Source organism: Syngnathus floridae, chromosome 18 (genome assembly GCF_059516105.1).
Source record: "Syngnathus floridae isolate MCC-2025c chromosome 18, RoL_Sflo_1.0, whole genome shotgun sequence".
Lineage (NCBI taxonomy): Eukaryota > Metazoa > Chordata > Actinopteri > Syngnathiformes > Syngnathidae > Syngnathus > Syngnathus floridae.
Window position 1 is genome coordinate 10,631,867 of NC_142430.1, and position 18,295 is coordinate 10,650,161.

General features: G+C 50.5%; 2 protein-coding genes across 3 annotated transcripts; one reads left to right on the plus strand and one right to left on the minus strand.

The window, feature by feature from the left end:
* Positions 1-46: 46 nt before the first annotated feature.
* asb12a (ankyrin repeat and SOCS box containing 12a) lies at positions 47-1,777 on the minus strand. The gene is made up of 3 exons (XM_088359434.1): positions 1,672-1,777; positions 561-1,325; positions 47-424 (listed from the first exon to the last, which is right to left on the minus strand). The coding sequence occupies exons 2-3, from the start codon at positions 1,318-1,320 to the stop codon at positions 273-275; spliced, it is 912 nt and encodes a 303-aa protein (XP_088215560.1). The 5' UTR covers positions 1,321-1,325; positions 1,672-1,777; the 3' UTR covers positions 47-272.
* On the plus strand, positions 560-18,292 carry pkd1b (polycystic kidney disease 1b). 2 transcript variants are annotated; one of them, XM_088359424.1, is made up of 43 exons: positions 560-1,355; positions 1,451-2,740; positions 2,812-2,989; positions 3,056-3,267; positions 3,341-3,459; positions 3,533-3,680; positions 3,758-4,035; positions 4,147-4,608; positions 4,671-4,802; positions 4,865-5,040; positions 5,317-5,447; positions 5,527-8,444; positions 8,546-8,680; positions 8,848-8,961; positions 9,056-9,338; positions 9,414-9,510; positions 9,671-9,799; positions 9,869-10,010; positions 10,141-10,278; positions 10,383-10,530; positions 10,664-11,332; positions 11,583-11,724; positions 11,804-12,056; positions 12,145-12,340; positions 12,410-12,577; positions 12,674-12,814; positions 12,897-13,107; positions 13,179-13,302; positions 13,449-13,592; positions 13,665-13,980; positions 14,041-14,158; positions 14,233-14,447; positions 14,528-14,730; positions 14,789-14,986; positions 15,087-15,241; positions 15,307-15,504; positions 15,582-15,750; positions 15,816-15,998; positions 16,084-16,188; positions 16,257-16,391; positions 16,462-16,673; positions 16,761-16,872; positions 17,046-18,292. In XM_088359424.1, the coding sequence occupies exons 2-43, from the start codon at positions 2,644-2,646 to the stop codon at positions 17,901-17,903; spliced, it is 11,262 nt and encodes a 3,753-aa protein (XP_088215550.1). In that variant the 5' UTR covers positions 560-1,355; positions 1,451-2,643; the 3' UTR covers positions 17,904-18,292. The 2 variants fall into 2 exon arrangements, with proteins under 2 accessions (XP_088215550.1, XP_088215549.1); XM_088359423.1 differs by having other exon boundaries at positions 560-2,740.
* Positions 18,293-18,295: the final 3 nt, after the last annotated feature.

Below are 18,295 nucleotides of genomic sequence, written 5' to 3' on the forward strand. Positions count from 1 at the left end.
TATGATATTTAACGTACACGATTCATGTATAAGCACACAATCTGTATTGGAAGTATTCACCGTTTATTGTCAATTTGATATCTTCTGTTTTGAACGCCACTTCCTACAGCCTTTCTTTCATTTGCGATTGCAATTCTAAATCCTTATTGGACAAAAACCATTATCGTCATTGACCTTTTTGTACACATAAATACGTTTAATATACAGTGTCACCTTTTCGATCACAAAGCACAAGTATAATGGGGTCAGTTACAAAAAGCAGACTTTTGTAGCTAGAGAATCACAAGTGGGAGCGGCTTGTGCTGCAAGAAGCTAATGACGCTTGTTGGCATGTCCAGCTGCTCGACGCAATGGATCTTGTTGATCTTTTTGAGGTATCTCCGCACCGCCAGTCGGCACAGTGAAGTCAAGGCCTTGGGAGTTCCTGAGAAGCAAGAGGAGAGAGAGAGAGAGAGCAAACAACGCCAATTATTCTTTGTAAGTAGCATGCGCACCATTTGCATCATATCGGCCGGCGGCCAATGAGCTCATTGAAAAGCCCGAGCCCGCTCAACGGACACCTCTCTCGTGCAGAAGCAGCTCCACGGCCTCATTCTGCTTGGTGGACTTCTCGATGATGAGCGTGGGAAGGTAGACGTTTGCGCCAAAGTCGATGAGGAGCCGGACGTACTCCACGCCGCAGCCGTGCCTCAGACACATCTCCAGGACCGTCTTGGGCCGCTTGATGGAGCTGAGCAGTCTGGCGTAGGCACAGTTGTAATCCGGATCGGCGCCATAAAGCAGGAGCAGTTTGAAGCAGTCCATGTGCCCGTACACGGCCGCCAGATAGAGCGGGCCGCTCGACACTCTGGCGCTTGAGGTCCACAGCAGGACTTTGGAGCGCGAGTTGGCCTCTGCGCCGTGTTCAAGTAGTTCCCGTAGTATCCGGACGTCACCTTCGCGAGCGGCCGTCAGGACAGGCGAGCAGATGTTGTCGGCGCTTCCGTTGGGGTCGGCGCCGGAGCGGAGGAGGGCTAACACGCATTCCAGGTACTTCCCGCGCACAGCGGCGAAAAGGGGCGTCTGGGCTTTGACGTCCACGCAATCCACCAGGGCGCCGTGAGTCAGCAGCACCTGCAGGCAGCTGAGGTGGCCCTTGGACACGGCGGCGTGGAGAGGGGTGCCGGCGATGCCCCAGCCGCCTCGGTAGTTGATGACCTTCTTGTACATTTCCTGGGACAGCATCTCATCCAGGAGCCTTTCATTGTTTTGCAGCACTGCTTGTAGGAGCTGGGAGATCTCACGATTGCTTTCCTCTTCTGCGCTCCTGAAGTGGAGCATAGAACCTGCACACATCATGTCAACATCTTCATACGGTACGTATTCCGATCAATAGCGGATCAAACACTTGGGTGCCAAGCTAAGGCCATTTATTCCCAACACCGCTTGTCCTGTTCAATTGAAACTTCAGGTCAGCCTTATTGACTTGGATCCATGATGGGAAAAGAAAGGGAAGCTCGGCGGCTCCAAGTAAACAGCCCTCCCACCCATCACGCTAATCCGCACGGCTTCGATTCAGTTCGTTTTCGGCAAGAAATAACAACCGCAGCTGTCACAAATACTCAATATGACTTTTCGACAACATGCGGTCGGTCGATCGGTCGGTCATTCATGGGAAAACTATTTTTTTACCTGCTGCGATTCGAGGTTTAACCACAGGCCGTCCGTTTCCTGGTTAATTCTTCGTCGTGATTGCTTTGACGGACAAATTCCGTTTGAAATGCACGTTACTGCCCCCTCCGTCTCCACGTACCATTACATCTTCCTTGATATTATTTTTCAAAAGAAAACACAAATTGTTATTTGATTAACCACCCGTATAAAGCGTAAGACTATTCACGCCTCCCTTTGGGCTTGAACAAAAAGCCCACCAATTTGAATGAGAAAATATTCAAATTTTTCAAATATTTGTTTCAATATTATATGTTTCAAATATTCCTTGAAACGGGTGCGCCAAAAGAACCCCCCCAAACAATTGTTTCCATGACGATGAACTGAAACTTCTCAGTTTAGGTTTGCGCCATCACCCCCTTCAACTTTATGCCTTCTCTGTGTGTGTCTCTCTCCCAGCAACAGGGATGGCATTCTTTCTTTTTCAAACCATTCCCATGCATGTGCGTCACAATGTCTTTGTTCAAGTTCAAAATGAGCACCGACCGGAAGATCAAACAAAATGCTCTTCTCAAATAAATTGATCTCGGTGCCTTTTTATAATTTGTCGAATTCAATACTATATGAAAAGCGTGATGTTTATATCCCCCCTCTTTGCGCTGCCCCACATTGCCACCGAGGATCTACGAGTTGCCGATGAGCCGTGTGGGCCACGCCGCTTTTTTCTATAGCTGTTGCTGAGTGACAAAGTTCAAGTCACCCTGGTGCTCAAAGAGAGAGGCAGGCCAAGAGGCCTTTTGAACAGACAGACAGACAGACAGACAGACAGACAGACAGACAGACAGACAGACACACCGACACAACGTATTGTGCGACGGCTGCGGGAGGGAGCACAGCACAGCACATTAGTGTGAGGCAGTCAAAAAACGACAAATAGTAGCAAATATAAGATGAGGAGAAGCAAAATTATTGGCCAGACATTTTTCCTCTAAAATGGCACCGAAGATGTCATGGAAGTGGAGACTGCTTCTTAAGATGAGACAGAAGCAAGCGTGGAGGATTCTTTTCATGCTTCTGATCAGCACATCAGGTGAGAAGTTGTAATTGAAGCGGCTTTTTTTCCCATTTGTAACCTTGGATTTGTCACCGGCTCTGCGGAAGTGAGCTCCTGCCCGGACGGCGCTCGCGTCCACCTGCCCAGCCTGCGATGCTTCTGGCTTTCTGAGAAGACGTCCAAGTGGTCTGAGGCTTCAGCTTCCTGTCAGCAGAATGCCGGAGGAGGCATTGCGGCTGCCGACACCGCGGAGCTGCAAAGCTTCCTTCACCACTCCTTCCCAGTGTGAGTTGATGGAGCAAATCCATTCACTCTCATATGCCACTTACTGTCATAGGTTTTTTGGTCTAGGAAAAGTGCTTTGTGGGTTTGGATTCATGGAGCAAGTGAAGAGAATGCAGACAAGATGGACTTTTTGGAGTCAGCGAGTCCTCCGTGGCGAGACGGAGGAAGCGACGACAAAGGAGAAGTGTGCACTCAGATGGCTTTGGGGACGCCTGGTCAATGGAGGACCACCCCCTGTGTTAAGCGATACCCCTTTTTATGTCAAAATATCTTAAATGGTAAGATTTGAAGCTTGACTACGTACTATGTAAATCATCCATATTTGGACTCGTATTTTGCCGCTTCCTTCAGAGTCTTTACCAGCGCCGGACAGTTATGTGGTGGGAGTTGTTCTGATGACGGGCATCTACCGACGGGTTCGGATGGAGCCCTTGGCAAGTGTCCCTGATGTTCAGCAACTAGCGGTGGAGGTCAGTCAATGAGTCAACCCAATATGTGGGATTATCATTCAACTCTGCCGGCCGGCGTGTTTGTTGTCCACAGATGCAGTTGTTCCCCGGCTTGTGGTTCAGTCACGCAGGCAGAGTGACCTCACTGGAAGCGGTGGTCCAGCCCAGCATGACCCCTTGTCTGGCCCGCTTTCAAATCCTTCGACCCTACTGCAGCCCCAACGACCACCTAGTACCTCCAGGTACATACGATGCATCTTTTTGCTGGACGATGTCCATTTCCCATGCGATCCCAAAGGCAATGTCTTTGCTTCTTGAGGTTGCCCTTCTCTGATGAACCCATTCAGCTGCTGCTCCAGCGTTGCACTGTGCAACACCACAGGGGGATGCAGCACGGGCCAGTACTGGTGTCCTATTCTGGAAGCCTGCCTTTCCAACAAGCTTCCCTGCTCACCTTACGCCTCGGCGACGGCGGCGGCGGCGGGACGTGGCTTTGCGTTACCACCCAGATCCCCGGCGGCCAGAGCGCCTTTTTACCACTTGGTTGCTGACCTCCCGCTGGAAATAAGCGCCAGCTCACAAATGCAAACGTTAAGCGTGAGTAGCCAAAGCCGATGCATTGATGAGCGAGCGCATCGTGGCATTTTGGCTTACAATTGGAGCGGGCGGGTCTATTTGGATGGGTTTTTAATAAGTGACACTTTTTAGGTTCTTCTCCCAGAAGAAGCCATTACCGTGTACCCCGACGACGTCGTTGCCATCCAACACACTCGCGACCCCGGAGCTTTTCTGCGCTGCCTCGCCAGCGAAGCGGCGCTAAATTCTCCATGGCGACAGAGTTATTTGTCTCTTCGGGGTGCAAAGTGGGGGGGCTGGTGGGAAGGCGGCCTCGCTTTTCTGCCACCCCAAGGCGAGCGCTGGGTGGACGAGGTGGTGTGTGATCTGCGATTGGTTTATGAAGACACCACTCCTCGTGGAGGTACTGAGCAAGCGCGGATGCTTGAAACGAGCACCAGCACGAGCACCAGCACCAGCACCAGCACAACCTCCAGCATCAAGTCCCCATCTCCAAGCGTGGGCTCTCCACTGACACCGTGTGGCTACGAGGCAGTGTCGGGACTGGACGTGGAGCCGCGCGGACGCCGCAGGATGCTCGTGGACGTTCCTCAGGTTCGAATAGAAACAATGACAAATTCTTTTGCATCTTCCCCTCACATTGTTTGTATTCACAGTCATTTACAGCCCGAGTGGAACGCGGCTCATCTGTGACATTCTCATGGGTGATGGACAACCTGGACGCATTTGCCTACGAAGGACAATCCTACAGTGTGGTGTTCAAGAAACCTGCTGAGCACAAACTAAAGGTAAGTGGCAAATATTTGAATTGTACTCTTTTAATCATCTATGGAAACACCACCAACAACAGGTAACAGCGTCTAACCCCGTGAGCTCCCAGAGCAAGCAGCTTCTCCTGACTGTAGACAAAATGAACCCACTGGGTGAACCCGAGTTGATGTCTGGCAAGCAGCTTGTAGCCGTGGGTGCTACGCACCTCTTTAGCGTCGGGGTCAAAGTGGACGTCGCCCTGACAACCACCTTCAGGTATCAGAAATTTTAGAAACTCTTGCACTATAGTATATGCTGGACAGACTTTTTATTTGTGTGGAGTGGCCAAGGATGATATCTCTGTTTTTTTTTTTATTGGGAATAAATAAATAAAATATAGACAAAAGTCATTTCTCTGGCCTGGCACCTGGTGAGTCCAAGCATCTCTTTTTTGTGTTATAAACAGTATGCCAATATCTGGGCAAAAGCCAATGAGATCCATTCAGGTCAATGCATGTGACCTAGTAAATTGTCTATACATATGTCATCTAGATGGGATTTTGGCGACGGCAGCAGTCATGTGACTCAGACTATTCCCGCTCCATGTGACACTATGGAGGCAGAAAATGGAGAGACACAAATGTTTGTGGAGCATTCTGTCAACTTGACCTACACATCACCTGGTAAACACTTGCATCTTTTAATGCTAGAATATTCTGAAAATCAAATTGAGGTTGTTGTTGTTGTTTTTTTTTACTGCAGGTACCTATAATCTTCAAGTGGGAGTTTCCAACCCATTTGAACAAAGAGACATATCGCTCAAGATAAGCGTCCGTCATGTGTTAAAAGGTCTCGTTGTCAATTCCTCCGCTCTGGTGGCCGTTGTTCATCAAGCGTATCCTCTGGAAGCCTTCACTGATCCTGCTGCCACCGACGGCGTCATCTACGCTTGGAATTTCGGGGATGAATCCAAAGCCGTCCGACGTACGAAGCAAAACGTTGAACACACCTTTACGTCGGTGGGAGATTACAAGGTCACATTGTGCGCCAACAACACTCTTTCGATACTTTGCACTTGGCTGCTGGTGGAAGTTGCGGAGAAAATTACCGGACTAAGTGTCACTTGCGATGGACTCAAAGCTGTCAACAATTTCTCTTTGGCGTCAAGTGTCACTGTCAATACGTCAGCATTATTTTGGGCGGCGAGTCGCACTGGCAGCAACGTGTCTGTGATTTGGGATTTTGGCGACGGCTCCCCGATAGAGCAGAAAGAAAAGCTCTCGCACGTTTTCACCCAAGTCGGTGAATTCACAGCCACCGCCACGGCATTTAACGCAATCAGTCGAGAATCTGTCAGCGTCAAGGTGAACGTCTTGAATCCCGTTTGCGACTTCAGCCTTCAAAGCGAGCAGCCCTTCGCTGTTGTCGGAGAAGAAAGCAAATTCACGGCACTTGGCGGCGAAGAGTTGAACGCCACCTACTATTGGACGGTGGATGGTTTGCTTCCGACACAAAAGGGAAGTCGCCAGTTGATCTTCATTTTTCCAAAAGCCGGACAGTATCAAGTCCGAAGTACAGCCCACCACTTGGAGAGCGGAAGAGAAGCTTCGATTTTAGTTGAAGTCTTGGAGCAAATGGAGGCTCTTCACATTGATTGTCCCAGCTTGAGAAATATGACCTACTTCCCCACCCGTGAAGACGTGGTGTTTGCCGCATCAGTGGCAAAAGGCTCCAACGTGACATATAAGTGGCTGGTTACTCCAAATAACATCACACATCAGATTGCGGCCGACGGAGAACGTTTTCACCTTGTCGTTGAATCTCCCGCTAGGTTGACAATTCGAGTCGACGCTTCAAACAAGTTGGGCGAGAGCACTAGTCTTGTTTCCGTTGCGGCTTTGGAACGTGTGAGCGGCGCGCAAATAACAACGCGGACGCTGGCAGTGGGCAAGCCTTGCAATCTTTCCGTCTCAGTCCTGACCGGTTCTGACTTGAACTACGTCTGGCGCGTGGATAGCAATCCGGTCCAAACAGATGGCCCTTTTATTCTTCACAACTTCACAAAGTCTGGGAATTTTCTCGTTCAAGTTGTTGTCCAGAACGCCATCAGTCAAAGTGATGACAGTCAAAATGTGACCGTCCAAGAGGAAGTAGAAGAGGCGGATTTTACAATCGCTGGCAACAGGTTTCCGTTTCATATGAGCACAAATACTCTTGTGTCATTCCAAGGCTTTGTCCACAAAGGGAGTGATCTCCACTGGGAGTGGAAAATGAGTGATGCCACCGCTGCCACCACCACCGCCACCGCCACCAAGCTATTCAGCCAAGGTCACCACTCCCTTAACTACACTTTTCCCCTTGAAGGAATTTACAGAGTGTCTTTGAATGTCTCCAATGCAATTACGTGGCAGGAAGTAACACACGACGTGATCATCCAGGATCCAATCGAAGGCCTCGCTCTAAACGTGAGCAAAGATTGGCTCTGTACTGAGGAGGAAGTGACCTTCATGCCAACAATCACCAAAGGAACCAATGCCACTTTTGTTTTGACGTTTGAAACTCAAGACCGGATGCATCGTCAGGATGCGCTTGAGGGATTGTTTAGCACGTCCAAGCTTCCAGCAGGACTGCACAAAGTACAACTGACAGCTTGGAATCAGGTGAGCCGTGCACAGGTGTCAAGCCAAGTTCAGATCTCGGAGAAGATCAAAGGCGTCCGATTGTCCAGCCCTCGCCATCGTGCCGTCGAAGCTCTGAAGGAGATTCATTTTGAGGTGGATGAGCAAAATGAATCTGCAGTCAACTACACTTGGATTTTGCGCTTCCAAGATGCTCGACCTTTGTGGCTGAAAGGGAAGGCAGTCATCTTCACTCCACCCACAAACGGTTCCTTGTCGTTGACCGTGCGAGCAAACAACGGCGTCTGCTCCGAGACGCTGAACGAGACTCTGACGGTGGAGTGGCCCGTTGGGGAGGTCCGGCTCGTCTGTCATTCGGAAGCCGTATTTGCCGGACACGCTGCCTTCTTTTCCGCTACGACTATTGAATTGAGCAACTTGACATATGTGTGGAAATTTGGAAACTCCCTCAAGAAATGGCCTACGCATCTCACTCGGGTTAATCATACGTTTGGTAGGGCCGGCGAATACCTTGTCACGGTCAACGTGTCCAACCATGTCAGCCGCACGTCGGCGCAACTCCGCGTAGACGTGTTGGAGTTGGAGTGCTCCGAGCCGCGAGCCTCTCTCATCCAGAGCCGGCCGACTATCTTCCGATCTCGAGCGAATTTCTTTGAAGCGCGCGTGGATGTGAACTGCTCCGCCTACGAGACCACGTACCGGTGGGAGATGTTCCGAGCGCTGGATTGTACCCACGGGAGCGGCGACAGAGTCCTTCTCAATGGAACGACATCACCTTCTCTCCATCTACCAAAGAACTCTCTGGATGTGGGACGCTACTGCCTTTGGTTTAGCGTTTCACTCCAAGGGACACCCCTGTGGGCGCGACGAAAAACCAAAGTCACGGTGGTCTGCTCCCCGTTGGTGGCTGTCATCAAGGGAGGCTCGCATAGACTGTGGCCAAGCGCCCGTGACCTGCTTCTGGATGGAAGGGGCTCACGAGATCCTGATGCAAACCAAGGAGAGGATGCACTACGCTATCAATGGACCTTCACGATGAAGGTGTGTACCTCTTGATGCAAGCATTCTTCATGGGATAGTGGATTGCAAAATGACTATTGGACTTTGCTCTGACTCCTGACGCCTGTCTCCCTCCCTCCCAGAATTCCACGATCCCCATTGAGAGCAACAGCAGTACTGTGACCATAGCCAGCAAACAGTTGCATCCAGACACCCTTTCTACTTTCACCCTAACCGTAACTAAGACGGGAAGGACACCCGTCTCCTTCACGCAGACTGTGAGTTTTCACTCGACGAACTACTAATGTCGTTTTTATTCCGTATGGTCGTTTTCGGACGACCTGCATTCAACCCTTGACTTCACTCTCGCTGTAATATGATCATTCTGATGATGATGATGATTTGAGACAAAGTGTAGCTGCACTTTCTTCCACCCTTTGTTTAGGTAAGTGTGTGCGAAGCAGCCCGACTTGCTGTATTTGTGGAGTGTGTTTCCTGTCCAGGCCACGCCCCCCTCATCCTGTCCGGGCATTGCGGAGAGTGCGATGACCGAGCTCAGGTAAGTAAGAGCGGATGTCGGACGGAAGAGCATCTTCAATTGACGGTCATCTCCCCTTGAATTGCGTCCCGAACCGTTGCTCATGTCCCCACAGCACAGTTGGAGCGCCCAGGATGCCGAGTCAGGCGCGACACTCGACCTGCTCCAGGCCGCCGTCTCGACGGGAAGACGCTCCACGTCCAGATTGGTGTTGCCTTCGCATGCTGTTCTTCCGGGGAACATTTATACCTTCACTCTGAATGTGAGCGTGGCTGGAAGGTGGGGCAGTGCCAGTCAGACGCTTGTACTCAATCAAGCCCCTCATGGGGGTTTGTGCCAACTGGAGCCAGAGTCCCACATCCATCCGCTGGGGACGGTGGTTCACTTCAACTGCTCGGGTAATCAACGCAGCACTGTCACTCCTCTATCATCGATGACGTTTCTTTCCATCACATATGCACTTGGATGTTCAGGATGGAGGGATGAAGGCAAGGCATCCTCTGAGCTCATCTATACCTTCCAGGTTGCGCCGTGCCATCCCGTCATGTGCCCTATTCTAACTCTTTACAGGTAAGTTGAAGGAACGTCTTAGCACCAAGAGAACATTTCCATCCGTCCGTCCGTTTGATAGTATATCGTCACAGGTGGGGCAGCTGTGAAAAATAGTATATGGAGCTTGTCTGTGAGGGCTTTTTCCTTCCTTTCTTTCTTGCTTTCTTGCTTTCTCAAGGGGCACTCGAGCCACTTTTGGCAGCCTGGTTCCAGCGGGGAGTCCCGTGCGAGGACAAAACAAGTCACTGATCACAGTTACTTTGCTCATCGAAGACAATTTGGGCTCAAGTGTCGTTGCTCTTAACAGGTGAAAGCCGGCACGAGTTCCATTTCCATTGTTGTATGCGTAGTATTTGGACTTTCCCTTACTTTTCAGAACTCTGAGTGTCCGGTCTCACGTCAACACCAGCGAGTGGCTCGGAACAAAGAGCCAGAAAGATATGTGGGCCTCAGTCCAACATGGCAACCCTCAGGAAATCATCCCGTATTCCATTGCGCTCACCAGTCAGCTCAACCAGGTACAATCCAGGATGGAGCATGAAGTTATTTTTGTGTGAGAAAGGCTTCCTCAGTCCAATCCGATCCAGTCCAATCCAATCCAATCAACCAACCAATCTCACCACATCTTTGTCGTCCTTTGAGTCACAGATGGAGTCGGGACCAAATGGCAGAGAGCTCACAATGAAGAAGGAGATAAGAGAAAATGTTACCAAAGCTTTGGTCTCCCTTCCCATTTCCTCCATGATGGATGTTGATCAAATCAGCTCAGCTCTAGCCCAGTCCACTGTAAGGAATGCAGCAGCTTTTTGTGTCCATCCCGTCATTCCTTTCGACTTTGAGTCCTACATCATTTGCCAGTTTCTAAGTGCTCTTTTTATTCCATTCCCCAGGCTTTTCCTGATGAGTTGATGTGTGCAAAGTGTCAGGAGAAGGTTCTGGAAGCTGCTGAGAAGATGATTCATGTACTGGAGGATCACAAACGTTCCGGTGGCCGAGTTTCCGCATTTGACACAGGGAAGAACATCCTTAGCATTGTAGGTAGGGTTGCAAAAGCTGCGCCAAAGAGTCTTTGCTTGCCTTGCTTCATCAAACAGTTTCATGTACATTTCCTGGCAGCAACGGGACATGTCGGATACAGACATCCTAATCAACATTTTGTCATTATTTACAGGTAGCTCTCTGGCTTCTTTCTCAGCCTCAGCCTCAGCCTCAGCCTCAGCCTCAGGTTCTCAACACAACGACTCCACAAGTCAGCACTTCTTCTCGGCACTTCGCCAAGCAGGAGCCTTGATGCGCTCCCTGATGCGCTCACCCGATCCTTGGGAGATGCCCCTTTCGTTGGTCACACCTTATATCAGTACAAGCGGTTTCTACGGCGACCCCGCCGAGCTTCTCTGCTCCGTGCGGTCGAAGAAGCAACCTTCCGCGATGCCTTCAACTCCGCCATGCCCGTTTCAAATTCCAACCTCGCTCAGCACTCACCTTAAGAGTCAACATTCAGAGCTGGTGCAGGTGCTTTTAGGACTGGATGAATCTCATTCTCTGCTCGCTCCAATTTCCACCACTCTGGTCGCCATGGAGATCAGCACCCCTCAGGGCGAGCCGCTCCCCATCCAGGACCTGGAGCCCGAGCAGGCTATTCGAGTCACCCTGCGTAGCAATGGCAGGCTACCCGCCGAGATGAGAAGTTCAGACGAGAGCGCCGATGGACACGCTAACGGTCCATGTCCGACTGTTACGCTTCCGCTCCGGGGACGTCGGAACTTTACAATCCAAAGTGTGGGTGGCCTGGATGAAAATGCAGGTTTATACATCTCCTTCAACTTCAGCCTGCTAGCAGGTAAATCGACTACGTGTGTACGCATATCCGTACATACCTTTTGTGGTCATTGTCAGCCTCCTAATTATCAATCAATAATTGGATGTCATTTGAAAGAAAATGGATACATCGAATCTACTGTGTACTAGGTTTTTATTCAAAATGACGGGGACATTTTCTGCAGAAATGACTCGCGCTGTCAGTGACTCGAGTCCCCGTTTGAGGACTCCTGGTACATCTACTGTCTGAATCATGCACCTACCACCTCTAGGAGTTACTACTTCCGAGACCGTGGGCCGTGTTCAAATGGAAATAACAAGCGGATCGCAGGGTTCCTTCACCAAAGAGTGGCTTATCAATCATTCGGCTTTGAATACCACCTTCACTGAGAAAACCGTATTTCTTTCTCCGCTGTGAGTCCGCTCCTCCTCTGACATCATGCATTGCTGTCTTAAGTGGACTTGATTGATTTTCTCCTTCTCTCCCTGACAGTTTCAATGACACAGCAAAGACTCTGTGCGTCAGTCTGAGCTCATTTGTGGAAGGCGCTCCCGTTGCAGTGTCATTATGCGTCTTCAGCTCTCTGTGCCAGTACTACAGCCTCAAGGAGATGACTTGGAGTAGTGAGGGTCTCAAGTCACTGGAGGGCACCACACTCCAAACGGTGCATTGCCTGACGCACCACCTCACCATGTTTGGGGCCACTTTGTTTCTTCATCCCGGGGCCGTTGTGCTCCTGCCGCCTGTACGTAGAACGTGGTCAGCGCGTGCGCACGCACGCACGCACGCACAAGTCGATCGCTGACTCAAGAGAACCCGTTTGCTCTTTCCAGGCAACTGGTCCCAGCCTTAATGCGGTGGTGGGGATTGTATGTGTTGCCCTGCTCCTGCTTCACCTGCTGGTGGGCCTCATTGCCCATAGAATGGACCACCTGGACAGCCTGAGACTGAGCCAAGTGCCGCTGTGCGGTCCAGCCGGACTCTATCAATACAGAGTGCTGGTCAAGACGGGCTGGAGGCATGGAGCAGGTTAGCAAAATGGATGGGAAAGAACTCGGGATGGCAAATGCCGACGCAGACAGAGCTTTATTCCATCAGGCACCACGGCGCACGTCGCCATCAGTTTGTACGGCGTCAACAAGAGCGGCTCCCGTCATCTGCAAAGGCCTGGCGCTTTTCAGCGGGGCAGCCTCGACCACTTTCACGTGGAAACCGATGTCAGCTTAGGGGAACTTTGGAAAATTCGGATCTGGCACGACAACACAGGTTGAATGGATTTTGCATCTTGATCTTTTTTGTTGATCTTTTTTACCTTTTGATCTCTTTTTCGCCCCCCCCTCCCTTTTCTTTTTCCATTTGAAGGCCTGGATCCATCCTGGTATGTTCAACACGTGGTCGTCTGGGACCCCGTAACAGACCACATGTTCTTCTTCGTAGTCGATGACTGGCTCTCTGTGGAAAATCCAAAGAATGGGACAGTGGAGAAAGAAATCCTGGCCTCGTGTAAGCTGATTTCACTTCCTTCCGCCTAGCGACGGAATGACATCAAGTCAAGTCCGATCAAAGCGTGACTCCTCCTTGCCAGGTCCTGAAGAGCTTTCCCGATTTGGGCGAATCCTGTGCTCGCAGTTGCTTTTTGGAATGGTGGAGCGCCACCTGTGGCTGTCGCTCTGGCAACGCTCCATCCATGGTCTTTTTACTCGAGCTCAGAGAGTCACCTGTAGCGCTCTGATGCTGCATCTCTATCTGGCATCGGGCGCGCTGTGGTACGGGGCTGTGGCTTCCCAGGGGCACAGGTAAAAAGCAAAGCGCCCTTTCAATTCCGGAACGGCATTCCTTCAAGCATTTCATGTGTTCCTCCTGCAAGTGGGCCAGTGTCAGCCAAACTGCCGCTCACGATGGAAACGGTTGCTGTGGGAATGCTCGTTGCAGTTGTGCTGTTTCCGCTCCAGTGTTTCATCTGCTTTTTGTTTGGAAAGAGCCACAATCAGGTAACGGTATTGCTCCCTCCCTCCCTCCCTCCCTCCCTCCCTCCCTCCCTCCCTCCCTCCCTCCCTCCCTCCCTCCCTCCCTCCCTCCCTCCCTCCCTCCCTCTGCAACCGTCTTCCTTGCGGCTTCAATGTTGTTTGCCGTCCAGGTCATCGTGGACACGTCACTTCCTTCCTCACCCGTTTGTGATTCCGTGGAGATGGACGTCTACCTCGGCCAATCCGAACTTTCAGGGCCATCGTTCTTATCCTTATTTGGAGCCTCCAGCCGACTTCAAGATAGTCCCTCATCCGTGAGAATACGCAAACACGCTTTGAGGTCGCGCGACGTGTTATTCGTGATCGATCGCATATTCTTGTGTTAGTTATTGGAGAGCAAAGCTTTTGACTCGAGCATGGTGGACTTCTGGGCCGCTTCTGGGTTGGTGCCCCGGACCAATGAGGACGACATGTGCCAGGAGGAGACTGCGGCTTCCTGGGCTTCGTGCGACAGTCTGCTCAAAGAGCCCGAGGACTTGGACCAATGTCAGGCCTCGCTTGCTTTGTGCGCAACAGGCCAGCTAAGGAGGAAAAAAGCTCACCTGCAGCTCCACCTGAGCCCCGCTGGCCAAAAGGAGCAAGAAAGTGCCAAGCGATTGCAAGCTCACAAGCCCAATATGAAAACCTGTTTGACTCTGTCCGGTAAGCCAGAAAATATTTGAGAAGAGTGAGCGAGTCGATGAATGGAACTGTGGCTTTCAGAGGAGAATCTTCTGATGTCAATCGAAGAAGCAGCAACGGACGACACTTTGCGTTTGGCCAAAAACAACTCAGACAGCGGTCGGGACTCGCCTACGACAAGCTCGTCCTTCTCAAACACGTAAGGCCCACATCTGACTTGACTGAAGATTTTTAGTGGATTATTTGATTTCTTTCTTTTTGCTGTTTTCTCAGCCAGAGCACCTCCTGCAGCAGTTGGTCAGATAACTCTGATGAGAAATACCTCCATGAGGCGGAGCGCCTTCAAATGGAGGCACATTCAGCTCCTTCCCAATGCCAGCCAAAACTCTTCAGATGTCCGTCTGTACTTTCCGCGGACTCGGTGGCCAGCACCTTCCTGCCGAGTCCTTCTCCCGACTTGACGAGGTGTTCCTCCACCACACGCATTGGTACAAAAAATCAATTGAAATGTCTTTGAAAGCATTCGTAGGTAGTATACCAATCATTTGACTTTCGTCCATGTCGTTAGGCATCGCTCGAGGTGGGCCCGGCTGGCGTTTTCCTCCCTGGATGTTTTGCGTGATCTACCCTCTGGTGGCCACGTTGATGGGAGCGTGTCTTGCTCTTGTCGCAATCTACGGCCGCTTCTTCTCCAGAACGGTGGTCCTCATGTGGCTCATCTCCACACTGTCCGCCTTCCTCACTTCTCTTCTCCTGCTGGAACCTCTCAAGGTCAGTTTCATCACGGTCATGGCCTTTTTGAACTTGAGTCGAGATTCTATTCCGTCAGGTGTGCCTTCAAGCCTTGATCTACACTGTCATTTGGCGGCCCGTGGATCCGGAAGTGGAGGACCAACTAGGCCTGGAGACCACCACCACGAGAGCATTTGGAGAACACGGCGGGAAGGTTCGAGCGCCGTGCGGCTACGGACTGCTGCAGGCTAAAGAGGAAGCTCGGAAAGTCCGTGCACTCGGCTCGCTTATGAGGGTAAGAAAAGAAAAGCTTGCAGCTCATTTGTCTTTGTACTAAGGACGTCTCTCTCTGTCTCTCTCTCTCTGTCTCTCTCTGTCTCTCTCTCTTTCGGAAGCATTGTGTGTTACAGCTGCTCTTTCTGTTGCTGGTGCTCATGGTGAACTACCAGGACAGTGTGGAAAAAAGCCAAGGAAGGCTTTTGCGCTCTGCTGTTCGACGGCAGCTTCACACTGCTCCCTTGGTGGGCCCAAGCTTAACATCCATCAGAAAGTGAGCACGCAATTCCAAATGTTACCTTGGCCTGGCCAAAGACCCACGGTTGTCACGGTTCGCAGCTGCTTGGATGCCGAGCGATGGATGAACGGCACCTTGGTGAGCTACCTGCACCGAAACGCTCTACTCCGTTTGGCGGGCTCACCGCGGCTCCTCTACGCACACTCAGGGGGTCAGGGGGAGGTCATTCTGGGAAACTCCAGCGTGATGACACATCAAGTCCTGGCCGACCTTCGTACGGGAGGCTTTTGCATTCATCAGTAAGATCATTTACTGCAAAAGAACAACAAGAACGTCTCTCTCATTTGATCGTAATTGTGCTCAATGTCATTTTCAGGTTCCAAACCCTCTTTGTGGATTTGACACAGTACCACAGAGAGTCTGGTTTATTTCTCTGTCTATCCATCCAACTAGATTGGACCCAGCAATTCACTTCATTCCTCTCCATCTACCCGCTCCTCATTCCGTCATGGCACGACGGCCCGGACCTCCAGCTGGTCCTAATGGTAAACGCGAGCATCACGGCTAAGGGATGTCAGGATAAGAAGACTGTGTCTTCTTCATTTGACAGCTTTTCCTTTTGGCCTGCGCTCTGGTCATATTGATCGGGGAATTGCGCTGGATGGCGAGCGAGCGTGCGGGGTATGTGTGTGGAGGCAACCACTGGCTCCAGCTCCTGTTGGTCGCGTTGTCGTTGGCGGCGAGCGTGCTTCACCTCTCTTTTCGCTCCCAGGCCACTTCCTGTGTTTCCCAGGTACAATATGGGCCAAAAAAATGAATGAGGAGAAGGCAATTTGGATCCTATATATTGACTTTGACTTCTCTATTGATACTTTTAGCTGAAATCCCAAGCTGACCGTTTCATCAACTTCCACGGCTGTGCTGAACTGACTCAAAGGTCTTCTCAATGTGCCGCTGTGTTACTCACTTTACTGGTCCTAAAGGTAACCTCATCAAAGCGGCCTGTGCTTTTGCATTCGACTCAACATTCCCCCATTGTTTTGCTTTGCAGCTGTTGGGAACATTAAGGTTTGTACGCAGATGGGTTGTGATCATCAGAGTGCTGAACAGAGCTTGGAAGGAGTTGTGGACCTTAAGTTTCCTCTCGCTGCTCCTGCTTTTGTTCATGACTCATCTGGGGAATACGGTAAAAAAGGAAATGGATTAAAATCCACCGTCCAAACAAATTGGATTTGACATCGCTGCTCTGATTTCAGCTTTTCTCGCAGTCAGTGGAAGGCTTTTTGTCCACGCGGGAGATTTTGGCGTCGCTGATGTCCGTTGTGCGCGGCGGCGGCGGCCGCATCGGTCTGCAAAGACTACGCGGGCTCCACCCTGTCCTCGGCCCTTTGTACGGAATACTGCTGATGGGGGCGAGTGTCTGGCTTTTGGCCAAACTCTTTGCGGCCGTCCTCATTCGTGCATACAGGTACTAGTTATCTTTGCTTTAGTGTGTTTTATCAACCTAAAAATGATTGATATGCCCCCCCCCCCCACACCTTTGCAAAATTTGAAGGGCCGAGAAAGCAGACATTTATCGTCCAACAACAGAACCTCAAGATTATGAGATGGTGGACTTCTTCATCAAGAGACTCAAGTTATGGATTGGACTCACCAAGGCGAAAGAAGTGAGGATTGGATAAGGATTAGCACTGCGTGTTAGCGCTTAGCGGCTTTTCTGCCCATGCCTGTGTGATTGATGGGAAACGATTGGAGAATGTTTTCCCTATAGAACTGGTTTATATAGTATGTAAAAAAAAAAAAGCTGTGATTTTGTGTAACCAATGCATTTGTGTTCTAGTTCAGGCACAGGGTGAAGTTTGAAGGCATGGCCGTTCCTTCCAGAGCCTCCCAGGAATCCCGCCTTTCCACTCTCTTTTCCTCCTTTCCATCTTCTCATTCACCATCCACATCGCCGTCCACCATTCCATCTCCGCGCCCTCTGTCAGTTCTATCGGAGGACTCGACACTTTCCGAACCGGGATTTGACGTCCAGCCCTTCCTGGAGCACCTGCTGCCGTGCGTCAACGCCTTGCTTTCTCAATTCGATCGGGTCACTCGGATAAGTGAGGATTCCGAGCGCCTGGAGATTGAACTTGAAGACATTCTGTCCAGGAGAAAGAAAAGTCCAATCGGTAACAAGGAGAAATGTGAGGAGCGATTGCCCAAATCATCCACTCAGGAGCCTGATGGGAGGACGAGACGCAGGAGGACAGGTCTGCTTTACACCAATCCGCCAAGATCAAGTTCGCCAATGTTCCCTTTCACTGCTTCCACAATTCATCTCCCAGCGGCACCGGTCCACCTCTTCCCACGTACACGGAGCTCCTACTCGGAATCCGAGTCGCTATATCCACTGTCACATATGTCTCGTGACGCGACTGAAGCGGCGGCGGCGGCGGCGCCTACGATGACAGGAAGCTCCAGTTTGCATCCCATCAATTCTCCTGCTTTTCCCAAGAGGAGAGCGTGGCACTCTGGAAGTTCACACTCAGCCGATGCAGCTCAAAGACTGTGGCTAAAACAAGGTGGAGTCGCACCATATGGCAATTTTGCCTTCAGCGCTTTCGTCAGACCAAATAGCGAAGAGGGCAGGAGACGTATTAGTGTAGGGGCGCCGAAAAAAAGGAAGGCTTGGATCTCTGAGGGACCTTCGTAAAAACATTTGTACTTTCAAACGACCTGGGTCTTTCTTTGAACATCTCTAATGCCTTTATATGTACGTAGTACACCATTTCAAGAGGGTGTAGTGCATTTAATGTTTGGAGAAGTCAAAAACGCTCATATTCTAGGGCTACGCATACAAATTCATGCTGAGAAAGACGAGAGATAACAGGGTCTCAAATTAGTCGCTTATATTTTTCCCTTCTTCAGTAGCTTGCTTCACGCATATTTGCTCATTTTTGCTAGCATTCACTTAGTCAGACAATATTAAAATATGACATGGAGTAATATGGCCACACCGAAATAGGATTGCTTTGTTGTTATTTTATATTTAAAAATGTAATTGTTCTTCTTTTCATTAAAAAATGGTGTGAAACTTTCGAACTT

What these genes read in the sequence shown, in the direction of transcription:
- asb12a (XM_088359434.1), bottom strand. Translation starts at nt 1,320, where the DNA reads ATGCTCCACTTCAGGAGCGCAGAAGAGGAAAGCAATCGTGAGATCTCC. An exon ending in GCTGCTTCTGCACGAGAGAG is followed by an intron (nt 425 to 560) that starts GTGTCCGTTGAG and finishes CTTGCTTCTCAG; the next exon opens with GAACTCCCAAGGCCTTGACT.
- pkd1b (XM_088359423.1), top strand. Translation starts at nt 2,644, where the DNA reads ATGGCACCGAAGATGTCATGGAAGTGGAGACTGCTTCTTAAGATGAGA. An exon ending in CGACCACCTAGTACCTCCAG is followed by an intron (nt 3,681 to 3,757) that starts GTACATACGATG and finishes TTGCTTCTTGAG; the next exon opens with GTTGCCCTTCTCTGATGAAC. An exon ending in TCACCAGTCAGCTCAACCAG is followed by an intron (nt 10,011 to 10,140) that starts GTACAATCCAGG and finishes TTTGAGTCACAG; the next exon opens with ATGGAGTCGGGACCAAATGG.